At 45.2% G+C, this 18907-nt stretch overlaps 4 protein-coding genes, 1 long non-coding RNA gene and 3 other non-coding genes across 10 annotated transcripts; 1 reads left to right on the top strand and 7 right to left on the bottom strand.

The window, feature by feature from the left end:
• Window positions 1-335: 335 nt before the first annotated feature.
• Window positions 336-5975, bottom strand: LOC119136839. The gene is made up of 7 exons (XR_005100813.1): window positions 5918-5975; window positions 5412-5514; window positions 4971-5016; window positions 4688-4749; window positions 4401-4440; window positions 2256-4150; window positions 336-899 (listed from the first exon to the last, which is right to left on the bottom strand). It is a non-coding gene; the product is annotated as an uncharacterized LOC119136839 (long non-coding RNA).
• best4 (bestrophin 4) lies at window positions 898-4399 on the top strand. Its single transcript, XM_037275598.1, has 8 exons — window positions 898-1565; window positions 2075-2175; window positions 2271-2504; window positions 2583-2737; window positions 2809-2886; window positions 2954-3187; window positions 3246-3400; window positions 3527-4399. The coding sequence occupies exons 1-8, from the start codon at window positions 1414-1416 to the stop codon at window positions 3729-3731; spliced, it is 1314 nt and encodes a 437-aa protein (XP_037131493.1). The 5' UTR covers window positions 898-1413; the 3' UTR covers window positions 3732-4399.
• On the bottom strand, window positions 5165-5363 carry LOC119137706. Its single transcript, XR_005100989.1, has one exon. It is a non-coding gene; the product is annotated as a small nucleolar RNA SNORA74 (small nucleolar RNA).
• A 233-nt stretch (window positions 5976-6208) lies between the features above and the next one.
• acadm (acyl-CoA dehydrogenase medium chain) lies at window positions 6209-9533 on the bottom strand. The gene is made up of 12 exons (XM_037275599.1): window positions 9395-9533; window positions 8991-9105; window positions 8569-8666; window positions 8426-8495; window positions 8252-8352; window positions 8061-8141; window positions 7856-7986; window positions 7547-7655; window positions 7233-7373; window positions 7074-7169; window positions 6750-6998; window positions 6209-6511 (listed from the first exon to the last, which is right to left on the bottom strand). Exons 1-12 carry the CDS (start codon window positions 9407-9409, stop codon window positions 6440-6442), a joined length of 1278 nt encoding a protein of 425 aa, XP_037131494.1. The 5' UTR covers window positions 9410-9533; the 3' UTR covers window positions 6209-6439.
• A 589-nt stretch (window positions 9534-10122) lies between these two features.
• On the bottom strand, window positions 10123-12397 carry rps8a (ribosomal protein S8a). Its single transcript, XM_037275609.1, has 6 exons — window positions 12316-12397; window positions 11386-11492; window positions 11077-11176; window positions 10725-10900; window positions 10408-10537; window positions 10123-10271 (listed from the first exon to the last, which is right to left on the bottom strand). Exons 1-6 carry the CDS (start codon window positions 12317-12319, stop codon window positions 10162-10164), a joined length of 627 nt encoding a protein of 208 aa, XP_037131504.1. The 5' UTR covers window positions 12320-12397; the 3' UTR covers window positions 10123-10161.
• LOC119137708 lies at window positions 10619-10685 on the bottom strand. The gene has a single exon (XR_005100991.1). It is a non-coding gene; the product is annotated as a small nucleolar RNA SNORD38 (small nucleolar RNA).
• Window positions 11243-11350, bottom strand: LOC119137709. The gene has a single exon (XR_005100992.1). It is a non-coding gene; the product is annotated as a small nucleolar RNA SNORD46 (small nucleolar RNA).
• Window positions 12398-13073: 676 nt separating the features above from the next.
• On the bottom strand, window positions 13074-18675 carry hectd3 (HECT domain containing 3). 3 transcript variants are annotated; one of them, XM_037275596.1, is made up of 19 exons: window positions 18566-18675; window positions 17834-18263; window positions 17309-17562; window positions 16964-17099; window positions 16571-16692; window positions 16379-16492; window positions 16227-16309; window positions 15962-16127; window positions 15805-15886; window positions 15524-15706; window positions 15085-15306; window positions 14889-15002; window positions 14713-14802; window positions 14115-14321; window positions 13915-14044; window positions 13697-13771; window positions 13546-13633; window positions 13401-13469; window positions 13074-13282 (listed from the first exon to the last, which is right to left on the bottom strand). In XM_037275596.1, exons 2-19 carry the CDS (start codon window positions 18182-18184, stop codon window positions 13198-13200), a joined length of 2571 nt encoding a protein of 856 aa, XP_037131491.1. In that variant the 5' UTR covers window positions 18185-18263; window positions 18566-18675; the 3' UTR covers window positions 13074-13197. The 3 variants fall into 3 exon arrangements, with proteins under 3 accessions (XP_037131491.1, XP_037131492.1, XP_037131490.1); XM_037275597.1 differs by having other exon boundaries at window positions 13558-13633; window positions 18556-18667; XM_037275595.1 differs by having other exon boundaries at window positions 18556-18667.
• Window positions 18676-18907: the final 232 nt, after the last annotated feature.

Below are 18907 nucleotides of genomic sequence, written 5' to 3' on the forward strand. Positions count from 1 at the left end.
AGTTTATTCAATATCTTTTTTGTCCTCAATAATAATAAAATGATAAAAATTCACGTCAACAAATCCGAGTTGTATTAGTGAGGGTGAAGAGCATTTGGATAATCAGGATATGGACGAAATGCCCAAAACGACTTTTCATACTCGGGTCCCAGCTGAGGTGCTACAACTCGTCCTGCCACTAGGGGACAGCCCTGTGCATGTTTCCAACGATAAGAATGCCAAATTCTTGTGAGCGAGCGTGCGTGTGCGCGTGTTGGGAGGCTCATTCGACGTTACATTTGTTGTGGTGATAATTTATGATGTGTACTCTTGAGGTGTTTGCGTGTATGTTTTCAAAAAGTGGGCGGGCACTTTCCCAAGCCCACTCAATTAATTCCCTCTCAAACCGTGTGGTGCAATACCTCAAATTTATACCAATGCTAATTATAAAAGCTTGCTCTGTGCGTGGAGGGAGGGAGAACTCGACAAAAGATGGGATTTTGTATAAATAGACCCCCAGATCTACAGACACCAGAGCTTTCATCACAGCATATATGGACAATCTTTAAAAAACACACAAGTACGCATGCGCGGCACGCGTGCGTACACACACACACACACAGCAGAGGCATCATATTATTTATTGAATTGTAAATATGTAATGCAGTGGAAAAAAACGGCTGGTCTTTGTCTGTTGGATATACTGTTTCTAAAGCTCCAATCTTTTGTATGTCTCAGAAATGGTTTTTATATGTATTTTTTACAATAAATGTGTGAAGAGGAGTGTTTGTCTCTTGCATTTACATTTCACCTTCACTTTTGTGATGCACGATAATAGAAAAGAATACCATTTGTCACAGGAAAAGGAGATGTCATAAAAGCAAAGTGAGGCAGATTTACAGCAGAAGAGAGAAGTGAAGCTGTGTGAAAACCAAACAAATGAGCAGAGAACTAATGACAAGGTGATGAGTGGGACAGACATGTGACCTAGCATTCATAGCTGTTTCCACTGTTCTTATCTCTCTCATTCCAAAACACATCCAACATGTCATAAATGCTTCATTTCAAATGACTAAAGTATTTTTAGGTGCTCTACGATAGCTCTTTTGCACTAACTTTGCTCAAACAACAAATGAATGACGTGCAATGACTTTTGCACACTACTATAAATGGCCAGTCTAAAAGTTGAGAAAAAAAACCATCACTTTTTATGAACTTGGTGTCAGGGTGATAAGATTGATTTGTGAGCAAATTGTCTTTGGCGCGGTGTTCCCAGCTCATCAATTCAAAATAAAGGCGTGTTGAGGGCACACAGGGGAGGCTTTAAATTGGGAGCCAAGTGCCTTTTTTTCTTCAGCTTCCTCATCTCTTTGGCAGGTCAAGGTGTGTTGTAAAATCTTCAATGTTTGCTAGCTACCTCCGGGTCTTACAGGCATGACTGTGTCCTATACGCTTGAGGTGGCCAATGTGAGATTTGGCGGATTCTCCAAGCTCTTGTTCAGGTGGAAGGGCAGCATCTACAAGCTGCTCTACAAGGAGTTTCTCCTCTTCTGCGGAGTCTACCTATTTTTCAGTGTGCTCTACAGGTGGGTCCTATCCTCAGATTATTGCTAACGTGACAAGAGAATCATATTAGAATATACACTACCGTTCAAAAGTTTGGGGTCACAAAATTGTTTGGGTGACCCCAAACTTTTGAACGGTAGTGTATATATTTATTTAGATAATTATTTATAGATTATATATATAATCTTGTGTAAAAAATCTTATATATGTATACTTATATTCATAGATTATATATAATCTTATACAAATATAAGATATAATTTATAATATTTAATTCATAATATTTTATTATAATATTTACACTACCGTTCAAAAGTTTGGGGTCACCCAAACAATTTTGTGACCCCAAACTTTTGAACGGTAGTGTATATTGGCAGTATTGAGGTCATAGTATCATAGCGTGATTTTGTTGTTATAGTCACACAAGTGTCATCACATTGTATCATATCATACATAGAGTGATACTATTGGTTGATTGTAATGTGTTCCAATTGATCATTATTGATATGTGACTGTTTTGAACACGTAGATTAATGCTCACACCCAAGCAGCAGGATGTGTTTGAGCGTATCGCCCTTTACTGTGACCAGTTCACCAACACCAACTTTATCCCGGTTCTCTTTGTGCTCGGTAGGTATTGTGCAAGGAATTGGATCATTTATGTTAAAAATGGATCAGGTATCAGGTATCGGCGTGTTCAATGTCTATACCTTTGGCATGGACAGGCTTCTACGTAACGTTGGCGTTCAATCGTTGGTGGGGTCAATACACCAGCTTCCCGCTGCCCGACAACCTGATGATGGTGGTCTCCGGGAACGTCCACGGAGCCGACGAGAGGGGCCGCATGTTGCGGCGCACTCTCATGCGATATGCCAACCTGGCGTCAGTACTGATCCTGCGCTCTGTCAGCACCAGAGTGCGCAAGCGCTTCCCCACGCTGGAGCACGTGGTGGAGGCCGGTAGGTAACATCCATCTATCAACTGGGATCGATCTGGAAGAAAGAAAAACAAAACCAAATGTGAATATTTGTTTTCAGGCTTTATGACATCACACGAGCTGAAGATTTTGGAGTCGCTGCATTCGGACTTCAACAAGTATTGGATGCCGCTCACCTGGTTCGCCAATCTAGCATCCAGAGCGAGAGAGGAGACCCGCGTGAGGGACGACATTGCTTTGAGACTCCTCATGGATGTGACTAACTTTGCCTTCACATCATTGACCAACTTTGGGAACATTGCTCTACAGTTTGACTGTCCTTCCAGGAGCTGAATAACTACAGGGCCAAATGCAGTCTCTTGTTCCATTATGACTGGATCAGCATCCCTCTGGTCTACACTCAGGTACCTGAGTCAGCCACACCTCCTCCTTCCATCGCCTTCTATTTGCTCAACCGTCTCATGAACACAGGTGGTGACGTTGGCCGTTTACTCCTTCTTCGCTTTGTGCGTCGTCGGCCGTCAGTTCCTGAGCCCGGAAAAAGGCTACAAGGACCACAAGCTGGACCTGTACGTGCCCGTCTTCACGCTGCTGCAGTTCTTCTTCTATGCCGGATGGCTCAAAGTGGGAGAGCTGATCATCAACCCGTTTGGAGAGGATGACGACGACTTTGAGACCAACCAGCTGATTGACAGAAACATTCAGGTGCTCGCTCGGTTGTTTTTTCCCACCTTACAGTACTGATATTGTGATTGTTGTCAAGGTGTCAATGCTGGCTGTGGATGACATGTACCAGAACCTTGCACCCCTGGAGAAAGACAAGCACTGGGCCCAACAACATTTTTCCATCCCTTACACTGTGTCCACTGCAGCAGATGGCCTCAGACCAGCTTTCAAAGGCTCCACCTTTGATATGAGGTCCGTCTTCGTCAGACCGTCATTATCGCTAGCGTTGGTCAAGTATCACATTCTCTGTCCCAATCCGTAGCTAATACAATCTTGGCCAAATCAGTACTGTATCGTGTCATTTATCAACATTTGCAGGATGAGCTTGGAGGATCTCGAGCTGGAACGACCTACTGATACGTTCCCTCTGCAAGGCTCCTCACTGGACAATCGCAAAGACGGCCTCCTGAAGGGCTGCAGCCTCCCGTCGCTACTCAATGTGCCGACACATCAGTTTATGGAGGACGTCAACGAGGATGAGATCCCGCTTGCGGAAGAAATGATCAAAGTCGAAACTAACTAGGACATGATCTGTCTGGACAGCCTCCCTCAAAAAATGCTCAACATGGCTTCCACTTTGTTAATATTTGATTCATTGTGCCAGCATGGTCACCTTTTGCTGTTCCCTCTTAAATTGAATCCAATTGGCACCAGTTTGGAGTGATACGCAATTGACAGGTTAAGATCAAGTAACTGCCGACAGGGGGCGCCGTAGTGAGTCAGCTAATATTTGCAGTAATGAAAGCAGAGTTCATCAAAACACATTTAATTGAATAACATTCAGATGAGACATCATAGTCACACGTTTCGATTTGAATACTCTAGCCTCCTAATAAAACTGTCCAAATGATGAATCTTAGTCACCTCTGGGGGAGGGAGGGAGAGAGGGAGGGAAGGAGGGAGGGAGGGACAGTCTTCGCTCATCATCATGAGTCCAAATCACTACAAAGGAGAAGCAAATATTTAAGCAAAGTGAAGCGCGCCTGACATTTGCATTTAAGGAGAATGGTAGCAATGTTCCAGGACTTTAGTCAGGTTCTATAAACTGGATTGTAAAGAAACCTGTGCCAGTCCTGATATTTTCTTCCCCAATATAAAGTCACAGCAGAGAGGGTTGTCCCTGGCATGGCAAAGCACATTTGGGGATTTACATGTGCAATTTAAAAGAAAAAGAAAGAAAGAAAGAATATACCTGAAAGGGAGCCACGGGCCATTATCAGCAGCTCAAACCACTGGAAAGAAAAACCAAACTAAATGTAGGCAGTGAAGCATGGCTGAAATTCACATTCAAAGACATTGTTAGCAATGTTCCAGGGATTCAGTCAGGTTGTGGTAAACTGGATTTTACACAAACCTGTGCCTGAATCCTTGTGGTTTTTCTCCCAATACAAAGATTCCACAACAGAGAGGGTGGTCTCTGGCATGGCAGTATATGATTGGGCATTTTAAGGAAAAAAAAAAAAAAGAAGCAGTCCACACCTGCCATCACGCTTGACACATGGCCTTTCCTGCCCACAGCCAGTAAACTGCTGGATGTAGCACTGGAAACAAAAGAGGAGAGCGTTATATATCAAGTACTATGTCCACATACGATAACTTGCGACTGGAAATGGATGTGCTCAGGGTTTTTAAGGTTCACCAGAGTTTAGTCTGTATAATGTGTCAAAAGACATCACGGCACACATGAATGAAAAGTAGGCATGGGCCACTTTCACATTCAGACAGACTTTACTGGCCTCATGACAGATCATGTACATCTTACCTTTAGTTACCATGGAGAGTCATTGCTATCACAACACGGCCATCAGCTGCAAAAGATTGTTGGGAAGAGAAACTCATTCAAAAACCAAACCACTTGCACTTTGTGTTTCACAGTGACAATAAAGGAATTCCGATCAGCTCAATCGGAATGTTTCTAATGTGGCTACATTTTGATGCCGCTACAATATGGCAGCACATGTATAGCCCAGCACTAGGCCCGTTCAGGTGAGAGTCCAGGACGGGCCACTCTCGTCGGGCTACGCTCTGCAGCCGTTCAGCAACGGCAGGTTCTAGAACAGAACCTGCAGCGCCGATGACATATGCAGAGACTTCCTCTTCCAGCACTGTAACACTGAGCCAGACATGTCGCCTGGGCAGCTGACTTAGTGCTGGTGGATAGGATACAATATCATTCATTGTGGATTTCAACAATGTCACTTACCTTATTTTAAGGACAAAGTAGCCTTTTTCATCCCTGGGGCAAACGGTAGCATTTGTCCATTTCATCTTGTTTCGCCGTCTTTTCCCTTGGGAAGCCTTCATCTCTGGGGGGGAAGAAGAAGAAGAAAAAAAAAAAGTTAACTTTCAAAGCAGGTCACGCTAAATACTGCTGATTGTTAACTACTACTAGACTGGCTCGGGCCGCAACATGGTGGAAGGATCACGAGGTTTCAAACATTGAAGATTAGCCGTGGCTAACTTTTTAATGATGTGCTTTAGCGGTGAGTATTCGCACACACCCTTTTTTTATTTTTTTTATTAGCTTAAGCCGTGCGTTGTTCGAATCGCTTGCGTGCATCGTGGCGACCTCGTGCAAGGACTTCCGTCAAAAATCAACAGTTTCACGATGTAAACGTTATATGAACCAAATCAAATGTTTTCATCGACAAAAGGTTTCAAACAACCAGTGTAGTATTAAATGCTGCAAGTTCAGCTGCAGGGACTCACTTGCAATGTAGCACTGGTTGAAGGGAGAGGAAAGAGCGGAAGTTACGTGCTGTGTAATATACTGTCTGTCGCTGTGCATTGTGGGAAAAGTGGGACGGCTTCAAAAAATGCCCAATGACAGACAAATCGTCCTTCAACGCACAGACTGGCCGAGTCAAATGCATTGCTGGAGAAGAGAGCATGTTTACAAATGTCGATACGTTAGCCAGAAAACTCATTTATGATATGTAACTATTGGTCAATCCACAAATTCCATAAAGCAACCTTTATTAGAACAAGAAACAGACTGATATTTGGAGCCAAAACGAGGACATGATTTGTTTTTTATTCCAGGATGACATTTGTACATGAGATTTTCATCATTTGGCTCACATTTTGTTGCTGTGTGCCATTTGTTTGAAGGGTTCCGACTGAATTCTATTTAGCAAGGCCATCAAGTGACATCAAGGCATATTCAATTGAAAGAAAAAATGAGTTATTTTAACATTGTATTTCTTTTACACATAAAAAAATCATTCAGGTTTATTTCTTGGCTCTTGCCAGGTGTTCACGGGCAATAATGAGTCTCTGGATCTGAGCGGTGCCTTCGTAGATCTAAAAAAAGAAAGAAAAACTAAAGTGGCTCATGTTCTCTCTCTCATTTGAATAAATGGACACAAGCAACAACAACAACAACAACAACAACAAAATATCTGCGGTAAATTAACCTGCAGAGACTGTGTGTACCAAGAAAGAAAAAATAAATAAATCACTCATATCTATTCTGTCTATCATGCCAAAAAAAGTACTTCAATCCCAAAGAAAGCATTTTCACTTGCAAAACATCACCCACCTGGTAGATCTTGGCATCGCGCATCAGCTTCTCCACAGGGTACTCGCTGTTGAAGCCGTTTCCGCCAAACACCTGCACGGCGTCTGAGGCCACCTGGTTGGCAATGTCGCCGGCGAAGGCCTTGGCGATGGAGGCGTAATAGGTGTTGCGGCGGCCGCGATCCACCTCCCAGGCGGAGCGCTGGTACGCCATGCGCGCCAGCTCCACCTTCATGGCCATCTCGGCCAACAGGAAGGAGATGGCCTGGTGCTGGCAAAAAAGATCCCATTCTACTGCTGCTGATGCAATTCATAGACATTTGCCTTTGTTCCCTTCGGAACCAACCTCAGCAATGACTTTGCCAAACGTTTTCCTCTCCAAAGCGTAGGCGGTGGCTTCGTCCAGTGCCCTCTGAGCCAGGCCGGTGGCTCCGGCTGCCACCTGTGCAACACATCGCATCTAATCCACGTTCAAATAAGGCAACGCGGGCGTCACGTGACTCACGGGTGGCCGAGTCTTGTCAAAGGCGCCCATGGCGATCTTGAAGCCGGCGCCCTCGCCGATCAGGACGTTCTCCTTTGGAATCCTCACGTCCTCAAAAGTGATGCCTCGTGTGTCGGAACACCTCTGGCCCATGTTCATTTCCTGCCATCCTCAGGAAGACAATTCAATTTGCTCGGGAACGTCTTATGCCGTCGGTGCTTGTCTTAACAATCAGAAGTTGAATCGGTGATTACACGAGCTCAAATGTTTTGATCGAAAGCGGATGTGTGCTAGCTTACTTTGGACTGAGACCAAGAGGATATGGTAAATCTCACCTTCCTTCCAATTTGTATTCCGGGCGTGTCTGCATCCAGAATGAAGCCAGTGAAAGCCTTGTTTGTGGCACATTTGGGATCAGCGTCAGTGCGGGCCAGCAGGAAGTACCTGGGAACACAAGAAGAAATGAAAGCCCATCCACAGAAAATGGACGGCCGTGTCATCGCCTAAGTGCACAATACTTAGACAAACTTTATTGTCATTTTGTCAACACTAGGTGTACACAAAACGAAATTTCGTTGCATACGGCTTTCAACAATGTAGTGGTATTGCGGCTGGTTAAAAAGTGACATTCTATATAAAAATACCAGTTGGCCTTGCCGCCGTTTGTGATCCACATCTTCTGGCCGTTGACCACGTACTCGTCGCCAGTCTTCACCGCCCGCGTCTTGACGCCCGCCACGTCTGAGCCCGCCCCCGGCTCAGTGACACAGTAGGCCTGTGGGGGGGGGCATCAGGTGAGCAATCTGTATTCATTCCTGGGGTTCCAGGATGACATGAAAATGTACTTACACACATAAGAGGCTCCTCAGTCATCCTGCCCAGATATTTCTTCTTCTGTGCCTCATTACCAGCAATAATAACAGGCATTTGCTGTTGGGCACAAATATGCTTAATCATCCACTTTACAATTCAAAGGACACATTCGAATGTGAAAGTGTTTGCCAGGCAGGCCTCGGGCAAAAACCATGAAGAGCTCTCACTCCAAGAGAATTGGCCTCGATGGCAGTTTGGACTCCCGTGCAACCGTAGGCCAGCTCTTCCGTGATGAGGCAGTTGTCGAAGATGGACAAGCCCATCCCACCTTAGGTTTTAATTGTGCATAATTCAAAGTTCAATAAAAATGGACATGCTGTAAATGCGTCACGCAAACTGACCATACTGCTCTGCTATGTGACCATTCATCAAACCCAGCTCCCATGCTTTCTTGATGATAGGTACTGGGTACTGCAAACACAAAATCCAATCAAGTCAAATTATAATGCGTTCTACACACCGCCTCATCCTGGAAGAGACTCACCTCCCCGGTTTTGTCGTAGTGCGCCGCGTGCGGAAGGATTTCCTCGCGCGCAAACTTGCGAGCAAGCTGTTGGAACTCCCGCTGTTGATCCGTTAACTCTGCGAAACAGAGAAGAAATTCTCCCAATGGACGGCATACATACACATGTCTATATTGTGTTGTGCCACAGATTTGCGAGGCATGATTGGGGGAAAATATTTTTGAGTCATGTCAATAAAAGCAAAAACAGTGTTTGCTTTTGAAATACAAATGGATGCAAACACAAAGGACTCCGTTGAAAATGTAAAATATTGATGACTGCGAGTTATGTCCAAGCAATTTTACAAGAGTAAATCCTGAGTGATGGTGAACAATGCAATGGAAAAGAGTAAGAAGGTCGACAAAAAGTCTGAAAAGTGAAGGTGCCGAGACCACCCACCCACCAAACGAGAAGCCGGTAGCCGCTGCAGCGTTCTCCCCGGAGATTTTGGATTCGGCGGCGGCGGCACTGGAGCTCTGGAGCCGAGCAACACCGCAGCGCAGCCCTCCTCTGAGTACCTGGGAGTAAAGGTGGATAGTGCTACTTCAGTCCCATCATAGCTATGAATGCCATGAAGGCGTTTTGACCTGGTTATTAATAGCATTTAAGGCGCGCTGGAACATGAAATGCAGTTGAAACAAACGTTCCAAACAAGCTAACGTATGTGAACGTACTTCGGTATCGAGCGCGCGCGTCGGTGTCTTGACGCGTCACACAAGAGAGACAACAAGCACAAGGTACCCTCAGTCACAATGTCGATTGTGCTGTATATACAAGTAGACATTGGTTTGAAAAAGAAACACTCACCTTACTCAAGAGCATCGTTGCTACTTCTACTTACACAACACTCGACAACGACAGACAGACCGACCGACCGCTCGTCCAATCACAGCGGCGTGTTCAGTCAGGTGACCCACGGTGATCCTAAACGTGAACTTTCCCCTAGTCGTTGTGGCTTACCTAATCTTGTCCACCCTTCAAACGTCTTTTCTAACAAGACTTGACGGGCCGACCGGGGTGTGGGGGATCAAATAAGGCCACATTTGTGGAAACACAAATGTCAGGTTAGTCATGTCAAATAGGACTAACGCACGTATTTGCATAGGAATACAAATCCTTCCCAAGATGCCACATCATCTTAACGGCATTTCTGTATTTGAGGTATCTGTAGTAGTGTCTAATGCCCTCAAAGTTGTCTTGTTTAAGTTTTAGCAGCAGTAAAGGTTTAAGATCAGATGGGGATCCAAATGAATGCAATTCTGGCACCCTTGATTATGTCGATTCTGTGCTCTGGATTCAGGCAGTGGGTGGGCATGCTTGCTATACTGTATGGCTTTTTAGCAAAACAATCTCAGAAGAAGTAAAAGACAAGTGAAAACATTTTGTAGTCTTTGCATTCTTGACAAAGTTGATATATTATACAATTTAACGTATCATGGCAACATTTCGTAAGCCCTTTTGTTTAATATTGGTACATGATTTTGCACAGACTTGAAATCTGAGCATTACATCCAGAGTAAAGGCCAGGACAAAAGTAACATTTGTTATTTTTCATTTATTGGCATATGAAACATTTATTTGCCTTTCTTGGCCTTGATCTTCCTTAAGTAGAACTCAAGTTCTTTGCCCTCTAGGATGTATCCGTCAGCTCGGCCACACTGGCCCGGTCTGGAGGCGATGCAGGCTGCAAATGAACATTGAGGACTTAACATTTAGAAGATTGCGGACTTAACATTGAACTTCTCATAGCAAAAGCCAGCATCTGTAAGCACGCTTTGAAAATGGAGCTTTGTTATGCGACAAAGCCCCGACTGACTCACCAAGTAGTTTTCCCTGAAGGAACTGATCCTCCAAGAGCGAGCTGATCTTGGCCATTTTTTTACGCTCGTCGTACTTCTTCTGGTTCTTCTTAGACCGCTTCTTAGTCAGGACCTCTTCCTCCTCAGGAGTCTACACAACAAGGAATCGCGTCACTTAAGCTGTGAAGCCTTATATTCATTCCATCAGGTTGAGATGACATTATTGCCTTTCTTTCTCAGAGTCTTCATTAGCATCACTTTCATTCAGTAGCAGAACTGGACAGTTATCTTCATGGAAAGACAACAGACTTATCAGGTCATCATATTCGGTCACTCACCAGCTTGGCTCCCTTCTTGCGTCCCAGAGCAGTGGCGTAGTGACCCTCATACCACTGCCTGTAGGGAAGACTGTCGACCAGGACGATGCAGTTCTTCACCAAGGTCTTGGTTCGGACCAGCTCGTTGTTAGAGGCATTGTAGACCACATCGATGATCCTGGTCTTGCGTGTGCAGCCTAAGTAAGAGAAAACTATGAATTCCTCCCCCTCACCTAATTTATGACTAACAGTTGTCGGTCGTCAGGTTCTCAGAGTCCTAACTATCAGCACTTGAATTCAGTAGCAGAACTGGATAGATATCATCACTGAACATCTTGGGAAGATTCAGAACCACCTAATATTGGAAACTTACACTCTGAGCCCCACGAGAAGTTTCCGACGTCCAGTCTCAGGGCGCGATACTTCTTGTTGCCACCACGGACCCTCACGGTGTGGATACGGCGAGCGCCAATCTAAAAACAAAACCAAAAACCTTCTACAATCTGCAACAACCTGGCAATAGTTGTCATTTATTTGATGATGTGTCAGTGTAACTATGACAAGGCCTAGCACGGGTAGGTCCCAAGCTTCACACCAAAACAGTGCAAATAAGACCTACCTAAGGTCCAGTTTTCATCACTCACATGACATGAAGGGATCAAAACCAACATGTGGCATTTACCTTTGTGTTTGCGGGAGGCCGTCCAAGCTCATACTTTCTCTTCTTGTGGTAGGGCTTGCGTTTGCCACCGGTTTTACGGCGTTTATGCCAGTTGTCCCTTGAGATACCTGAGAAAATATTTCGTTTTTAATGCTGCGGAAGCCGTACGAGCACATGCATGCAAGGCAATATCAGACTATGCTTGAGCAATCAGTTCTCCAAGGTAGGTTGTCCACATTGTGTATTTTGGATTCCGCATTAAATGCTTCATCACATCACTCAAGCAAAGTCTCACTACCTGAACAAACAGCACTATATAGGATAGATCAAACTTATTAGGCTCCAAGAAAAGGCTGCCACTCACAACGGCGCCATCAAAGGAAACCAATAAGTACGACAAAAGGAAAAACGAACTCCGGCCTGCTGGTGAAAGGGCTCAAATCAATCAACAGCAGTATACAGCAGAATGCAAAAATGACGCCGAGTAGGTAATTAACTCAAAAACATTTTGCATCATTGGAGAGAGAAAAGGAAGCACGTTGTACCTTAATGCAACCTGACTAGTGGCAATGCAGACATAGCGCAGTTAGCCTGGTTTTATTTACCGACTTCCTACCACTTTCGACGCGACAACAAAACCTCAGACGTCATGAACATATTATTACAAAATACCTTAAGTTGTCCCCAAAACCAATCCCGCGTGATATGCCGTAATTTCGGAAAGTAAAGTTCGAGACACAGCTAGCTGGGAGCCATCTTGGAGCATTTCACACGTCCACGGAAAACGACCTCCTTAAAACATTGTAACCGGCCCGCACATAATCAAGTTGAGAACGTACGGACTACATTTATGTTTAACCTTAATATATTTGGTAGCAAGTTCAAAATTCCTAGGATAAAACAAGAGATGGACAAGGATTCGCCTTCCGACCCGAAGACGAAAGCACGTACCCATCTCAGGCGCCGGCTAGAAAGAGGAATCGCAAGGCATTATGGGACGGCTTCTAGCCATGTCGTCTCGCGACATTTTACGTCAAGCGAGATTTGACGCGACACCATTTTTTCATGCTTGGATATCATTTTGATATAATAAAATATAATGCATGCTATGTTGAATTTACTGGAAGTGTATTGATGAAATGTCGGCGAACATTTCTCAACATAATTCTCTCATTCACAGAGTTTCTCTGACTACAAATTGACGTCATAACAAAATCCGAATAACCTTTTGAAATGACATTGAACGGCAAATTTTAATCAGAGGTGGCTTTGTGTCCCCAAACGTATTTTTTACAATGATACATCTCAAAAAAATTCCACCTGTTGCTAAACGTAACCCTTAATTCATAAACAATCATCATATCTTCTTGAGATAGTCACACAAACTTCCTGAAGTTTCCTGAACTCGCTCCCCCTTTCAGCGTAGCGTCCTGTTCTTGCTGTATGCTCACTGGCTCGGTTTTGCCCCTCATATTCAATGGGTTATTGGTCTGTTTTTATTCATCGCTCATTTTATTTTATTTATTATTTATTATTTATGGTTTGTGCCTTCTTGTTTTTGTTTTGTGTCGCCTACTTGTATGTCTCGTCACCGTGGGATGGAGGAAACGGAATTTCGGTTTCTTTGTGTGTCTTGACATATGAAGGGATTGACAATAAAGCTGACTTTGACTTTGACAAACGATAATGCACAGGCAGGGGTCACGAGATAAATTCAAGTTTTCATTTATACTTCTTTATTATTATTTTCCTCTATTATTTACAGCTGTGATAACTTGGCAGTTATTCCATTTCAAAAGTGATGAGTGTGCAGCGGAACTCATCGGGGAGTGGTCACTCTTCCCAAGGGCTCACATCCGTGTCGATGGCCACGCAGTTGTAGGCGGCGTAGCGCAGCTTCTCTTCACAAACTTTGGCACTGCCATGACAAAACCCACACATGCGCAGTTCAGCGGGCTCATATAAAGAAATACAAACGAATGCAGTCAAAATCCAGGTGACGAGACAGATGGCTGACCGCCTGCCTGCCTGCCTACCTCGGGTAGTTGGGTAAATACAATGTGCTGGAGCACGTGGAAGACTGCGGAAGCGCGTCGCTCTCAGAGCTAGAGCAGGAAGTAAAAGCAGTTGAAAGGATAAAACGCCTGCTTGCAAGTCTGCTAAAGTTATTATTATACTTGCCAAAATACTTGCTTGTTAGAAAAGACATAGATGGGGGCAGGAAGACGACTTCGACCCGTCACAAACCTCAGAAATCTGCTACGGTCCTCTGAAAAGATGAACAAACATCATCAGGTTACATGCGTTGAGGATGTACAGAGTAAAGACCCACCATTGGTGAAGTTGGTGAGCGCCTCCCACAAATACTGCACACAAGTGTCATTTTGTTCCAGGTCCTCATAGCAAGCTGGCAAACAAATAAGAATCAAATTGGCTTTTTTGACACACACACATCACACCTGCATTTGCTTTTATTCTGCAAGCGTTCTGTTTGGAATAAAAAAGGTCATTCGAGCAAAAGCGCCAGTATTATCTGTGGAGTCAACTGACTGAGTCTTTTGAGGGCTTCCACGCTGATTTCCGGGTCCCCGCAAACCTTCTTCTCCACTTCCTGCCAGGTTAGCAGATCCAGAACAGCCTGCGGAACCACCTTCAGCAGTCCGGCCTGTAACGCCATGATCTGCGATGGGCGGAAAGAGATGGATGACACCACAAGGGGCGACCGTCGGGACAAAGGCTTCAAAACAGACCTGCTGCTTGCTTTCCTCCAGCCGAGCCTTCTGCACTAGGCGGATGAAGTCGCGGCGGTCCTCGTAGCGGACGGCCACGTTACCGCCGCCCGGGACCAGCTCCACCATCTGGCCATCGCTCAGCAACGTGGTGTAGACCAGCTCCTCGCCAAAACGGAATTCAAAGGTCTCGCGGTCCATGTTGTCCATGGCCTCCAGCAGGTTGACCTGACAATGCAGCCAGTATGTGTGACTTGTTTTTCCATGTGCCATTTTGAGTGAAGCAATCTGGACTAGAAACCTTTTCAAATGGTTTTACATTATAAGTAAAATTGTGCATTTTATAGGATATCCTAATTGCTCATTTCAATGATTATACATTTATCATTTACTTTACTTGTTTTCAGCGTTCAAAATAAAATTGAGGGTTATCATAATTATTTCTTTTATTGATGCCTATTCAAATGTCTGTTTAATGGTTTCTTTTTTGCTGCCATTGTGTACATTTAAATGTATATTGACATAAATAAATCAATCCAATACAAGCTTTTGGGTGAAGTTGATATTTGTGGAAATTGGTCAATCGAATATGGAAAAAAAAATCCACTAATATCCTCACCAGCACAGAGTCTACAGCATGGAAGTCTTTGCTCCAGCTAACTGCCTCCCCGGTGAGCTGCTTCCACACCAGGCCTGGCAGAGCCAGAACCTTTTGGGTGGAGAGAGAACAACAACAAAAATGAAGTACAGCTGTAAATGAGACAAAACAAAATGAAAAAGACAAGAATCACTTACGAGAAAATCTTTCCCTCTAAGAGCTGCGCCCATAAGCTGCCCGATCCACTCGTACTTGTGGAATTCTTTGCAAGATGGGTTTGGGACGTAGTAGTCTCTGGCCTCCAAGGCACCCTGAAGAGAAACACAAGCCAAAAATCAATGGAAATAGCGGGAAAAAAAACAACATGAACCAATCATTTAGGGGCCAACGTACCTGGTTAGAGGTTCGCGTGAAGAAGGGCAGCGGCATGGGACATTCGGCCGAGCTGGGACACAGCTCCTCGGACATGTCGGCCAAGCTGTCCCGGAAGCCCCCGCCCTGGTCGATGATGCCCTCTGCGATGAACTTGCATTCCCACCACTGGTCGTAACGAGCGGGCCACCTGTAATCCAAAGTCTTCTCCATTTTATCCGACGGCTTCAGGCCTTCGTACACCTGCAGAGTTACAAGGTGACAACATTTTGTGACTGAGGTACACTTTTCAGGCGTCTGTACTTGAGTGCTTACAATTCGTGACACCTTTTTTTCTCTTATACAGCTGAAAACAGATAACTGTTGGCTGGTGGCATTTTTCAGCCGCCAGGGACTACATTTCAATTTTCACTTGAGAAAAACAATCAGTACTTTGGGCCACCATAAAAATCAAGCCGACCTGACTGAACACAGCGTTCTTGCAGCTGGGGTCCAACGAGGGGTTGTCCCGATGCTCCATGGCTAGCCGCCTGTTGATGTAGAGGCACGGCAGGAAGTTGGGCTTGCTGGTCTCAGAGTCCTTCAGGCACTGCGTGACCAGGGCAGAGCGGCGTTTGGACTGCAGCAGAAACTGCTTTATGCTCTGGAAGGTGACGTGGAGAAGCCGACCGAGACAAAAGAAATCTCCGTTTGTATCTTTGAGTCAGAACCTTGTTCCAAGGTAGATTTTGGCCAACTCACTTTGATGTGGTTGAAAGTGCCCACGCTGTAGTCCCAGGCAGGCACAAAGTGCGGGAGAACGCTGTCGAGTAAAGAAGTGAACCTGTGAGAAGAAACATCAATGGGTTAGGAGAACAATTTGGCCCATTTCACTGGCTTGACTCGAAACATTTGCTACCTCTGGATGATCAGTGCTCGGCGGTAAAGGACATCAGCCGGCGTCCCCTGCAGACGAGGGTAGCGCACCAAGTAGGAGGACTGGAAGATGTCTGCGTTCAGTCCCAGGTCTCGCTCGCACGACAACTTGATCTTCAAGCCTCGGATGCGCACGTCGATACCCTCATCTTTCCCACATAAAGGGCCACATGCACACAAGAAGCAATTTAAAGAAACTCGACAAAGAACCCATTCCAACTAATACCTACCCGAACATCAAAACTCACCTCGACATTCCTCAATTCGGACCTCGATGACCGGCAGGTGAGACGACATGTCTTCCAGCACGCAAATCTCCCCAATCAGATTGCTGTAGACAAAATGAGGTTGTCTAATATCGGATGCTAAGTTTGAAACGCTGCAATTCCAAGAGGCTCACTCGTCAATGGTGACGTCACTCAGCTTCTTCAGCGCCTCTCCCTCGCCTCCGTACACAGTCACCCTCTTTGGCATGTAGTTGTCGTCCGTGGAGTCCACCGTCAAAATCAGCTTACTATGGCACAACGGGGGGAAAAAAACATTTGGCATTTGGATCACAAGACAGGTTTCGTTGGTGGCGCCGGCTTCTCACTTGACAACAGTTCCCCTTTTCATGTGAAGTCGTATCCAGTGCTGTCCCTGCATTCCGTCGCTCTCCCAGTATGTTTTGTTGTCGCCGTCTGTTAAGCTGTTCACGCCCCCGCTAGGATCCTCCTGGTAGTGACGACAACAGCATCATTTGTGTGCGACTTCAGATCAGTGCGCCGCATCGAAAGCGGCGATTCTCAAAATGTGCTACGTGGGCTCCCTCTGGTGGAATACCAATAAATGATTGAATTGACCACATTTATCCTCATTTATTTCAGTTCCACTCTCAACTTCTAACAATGGAAAGGCACATATGCACACTATTGTTTCAGAAGTTTGGATCACTTAGAAATGTCAACATTTTTCAAATCAAATCCGAGTAGTACTTGCGCCTCACCGAACACGACGAAACGTCAATATTGGTCACACACTGCTTCAGGCTGCCCAGGTTCTCATCCTCTTTGCCAATGTGGTCATAGAAGTAGTGCACCAGGTCTTCATCGCATTCATACGTCCAGGTCGGTGGTGCATACCTGACAGTTGGTTAGAAGGCATTTTATTTGACTAGCTTTTGAGTACAGAGCTGTGCATTTGAGTCCTTTGTGTCACTGCTCTTATTTTGATACGTCCCAATTAACAGTTTTTGTTACCATTCAAATAATAATACCGGTATTAGCTCGTGAGTGATTTCAGAACACTTCTGCAGCATTCTAATGCTACATGATTATTAGCCCAAACCCACCTCAGCTTCTCTACCGCGGCGGCGTCCGGCTCAGCTATCTTGGGTTTGTTTCCGAGAAACACGGCATTCTCCACGTCCACCACGTGCTCCCACCTGTTGCACGCTTTGTGGTCATAGCCCAAGAGCTGCTGCTGTCTGCTCAACGTTTCGGGCGACTCCACCGGAACCAGCCTGTCGCCGCCCTCGGTGTGTTTGCACACCAGGATCCAACCCTCTTCCAGCTCTTGCCCGGGACGGTGTTCCTCCAGCTGCTCCTGTGGACGCACACACACACACACATACACGTGGACTTTAAGAGGTTGAGGTTCCTTCCTTCCTTGTAATCGATAACCCCTCTCTTCATTGACATGTACAACACTTGCAAAATTCTTGAAAGCCCCTCATGTCTCCACAAAGGGGTGATTTTTTTTCATGAAAACCCATCTTTGTGAGTTTGGGGCAATAGAAGAATGGATGTTTACCCGTGTGGCTTTAGCTTTTGTTAGACAATTGAATGATGAGCCTGGACACACAGCTTCTTCTTACCTTATTTATCTTGACCCAGAGACCCTGGGTATTACAGTATTCCTCCCCCGTGGTCCGGATACACGTCCCTTTCTTTAGCTCAATGGTGTACTTGCATAGTTTCTTGTTGATCGGACTCTGGTGTGGACCGTCAAAGACCGGTACCATCGTCGTGCCAGAGCCCCCTGTGGAAGCCCCAGAGGCAGCGGCGCAGGAGCTGGAGGATGAATCTTTGCAGATTTTGTAGCACACCTCTTTTGGCACGTAACACAGGCTGTCGGGAAGCGGCTCACTCTTCTGGAAACACTCAATGCAGCGGTTCAGAAAACGAATCCGGCCGAGCAGCAGGTGTGGACTGTCCCCCAGAGACATGATGATGGTTGAGATGGATGGGAGCGGCAGTCAGATGTCATGACCACACGCTCCTCACTGTTTGCGCTGTGACCCCCACCTGGCAAATGAAACAAAAAGGAAATTTCTGAGCGTCATCAACCACAAAAGCGGCAGTCACGCGCAGGGTGCTGCTTTTAAACTGTTACAGAGAGTCTAAAGGTGAATCCGGTGAGCACATCGTGGCAATAAAACGAGCAATTCATCGAGGAAGCTAACGCAGCAAGCTAGCACTGCGCTGTAAAATGAGCAACCCAGAAATCTCCAAAATCATAACAACGGAACATTGAGCATATAAAAATGACTTGTTGCCAAATATATTTTTCTATGTGACTCAGTATTCTTCTACATACCGCCAATGACCGCCAGCGCTTTATGTTGAGTCGGTGTTGATTGAGTGGAGACGTGACGGTACGCTACGGAAGTGCTTTAAATACTTTTGACCCGCCCGACTTCCCGTACCTAAAGTTGCAGGCGATCTTGTTATTTTTGTGTCGTTATTTATGTTAAAAAAAAAAACTAAACAGAAATAACAAAATATATATACATAGTTCCCAAGCAGTGCAATGCGCTAAGATATAAGGTGGATAAAGCAACATTAACATAAAGATAAATACTGTCACATGTTATCTTAATTAGTGTACTTCTTCCCTTTTAATTTACTAGCGGTTGGAAAATGGAAAAATTTAGGGTTTCATGTCAAGA

Source organism: Syngnathus acus, chromosome 17, assembly GCF_901709675.1.
Source record: "Syngnathus acus chromosome 17, fSynAcu1.2, whole genome shotgun sequence".
NCBI lineage: Eukaryota > Metazoa > Chordata > Actinopteri > Syngnathiformes > Syngnathidae > Syngnathus > Syngnathus acus.

Excerpts from the sequence above, each read along its gene's own strand:
- rps8a (XM_037275609.1), bottom strand. Across the intron at positions 11,177-11,385 it reads GGCCTCCCGCAAACACAAAG|ATTGGCGCTCGCCGTATCCA; the intron begins GTAAATGCCACA and ends TTTTGTTTTTAG. Across the intron at positions 10,901-11,076 it reads CTTCTCGTGGGGCTCAGAGT|GCTGCACACGCAAGACCAGG; the intron begins GTAAGTTTCCAA and ends TCTCTTACTTAG.
- best4 (XM_037275598.1), top strand. The coding sequence starts at position 1,414 with ATGACTGTGTCCTATACGCTTGAGGTGGCCAATGTGAGATTTGGCGGA. Across the intron at positions 2,738-2,808 it reads CTTTGAGACTCCTCATGGAT|GAGCTGAATAACTACAGGGC; the intron begins GTGACTAACTTT and ends CTGTCCTTCCAG. Across the intron at positions 2,887-2,953 it reads TCCCTCTGGTCTACACTCAG|GTGGTGACGTTGGCCGTTTA; the intron begins GTACCTGAGTCA and ends TCATGAACACAG.
- acadm (XM_037275599.1), bottom strand. Across the intron at positions 7,987-8,060 it reads CTGAGGAGCCTCTTATGTGT|GCCTACTGTGTCACTGAGCC; the intron begins GTAAGTACATTT and ends CCCCCCCCACAG. Across the intron at positions 6,512-6,749 it reads GCGATGCCAAGATCTACCAG|ATCTACGAAGGCACCGCTCA; the intron begins GTGGGTGATGTT and ends TTCTTTTTTTAG.
- hectd3 (XM_037275596.1), bottom strand. The coding sequence starts at position 18,184 with ATGTCTCTGGGGGACAGTCCACACCTGCTGCTCGGCCGGATTCGTTTT. Across the intron at positions 17,563-17,833 it reads TCTGGGTCAAGATAAATAAG|GAGCAGCTGGAGGAACACCG; the intron begins GTAAGAAGAAGC and ends GTGCGTCCACAG. Across the intron at positions 13,634-13,696 it reads GCTCACCAACTTCACCAATG|AGGACCGTAGCAGATTTCTG; the intron begins GTGGGTCTTTAC and ends TCATCTTTTCAG.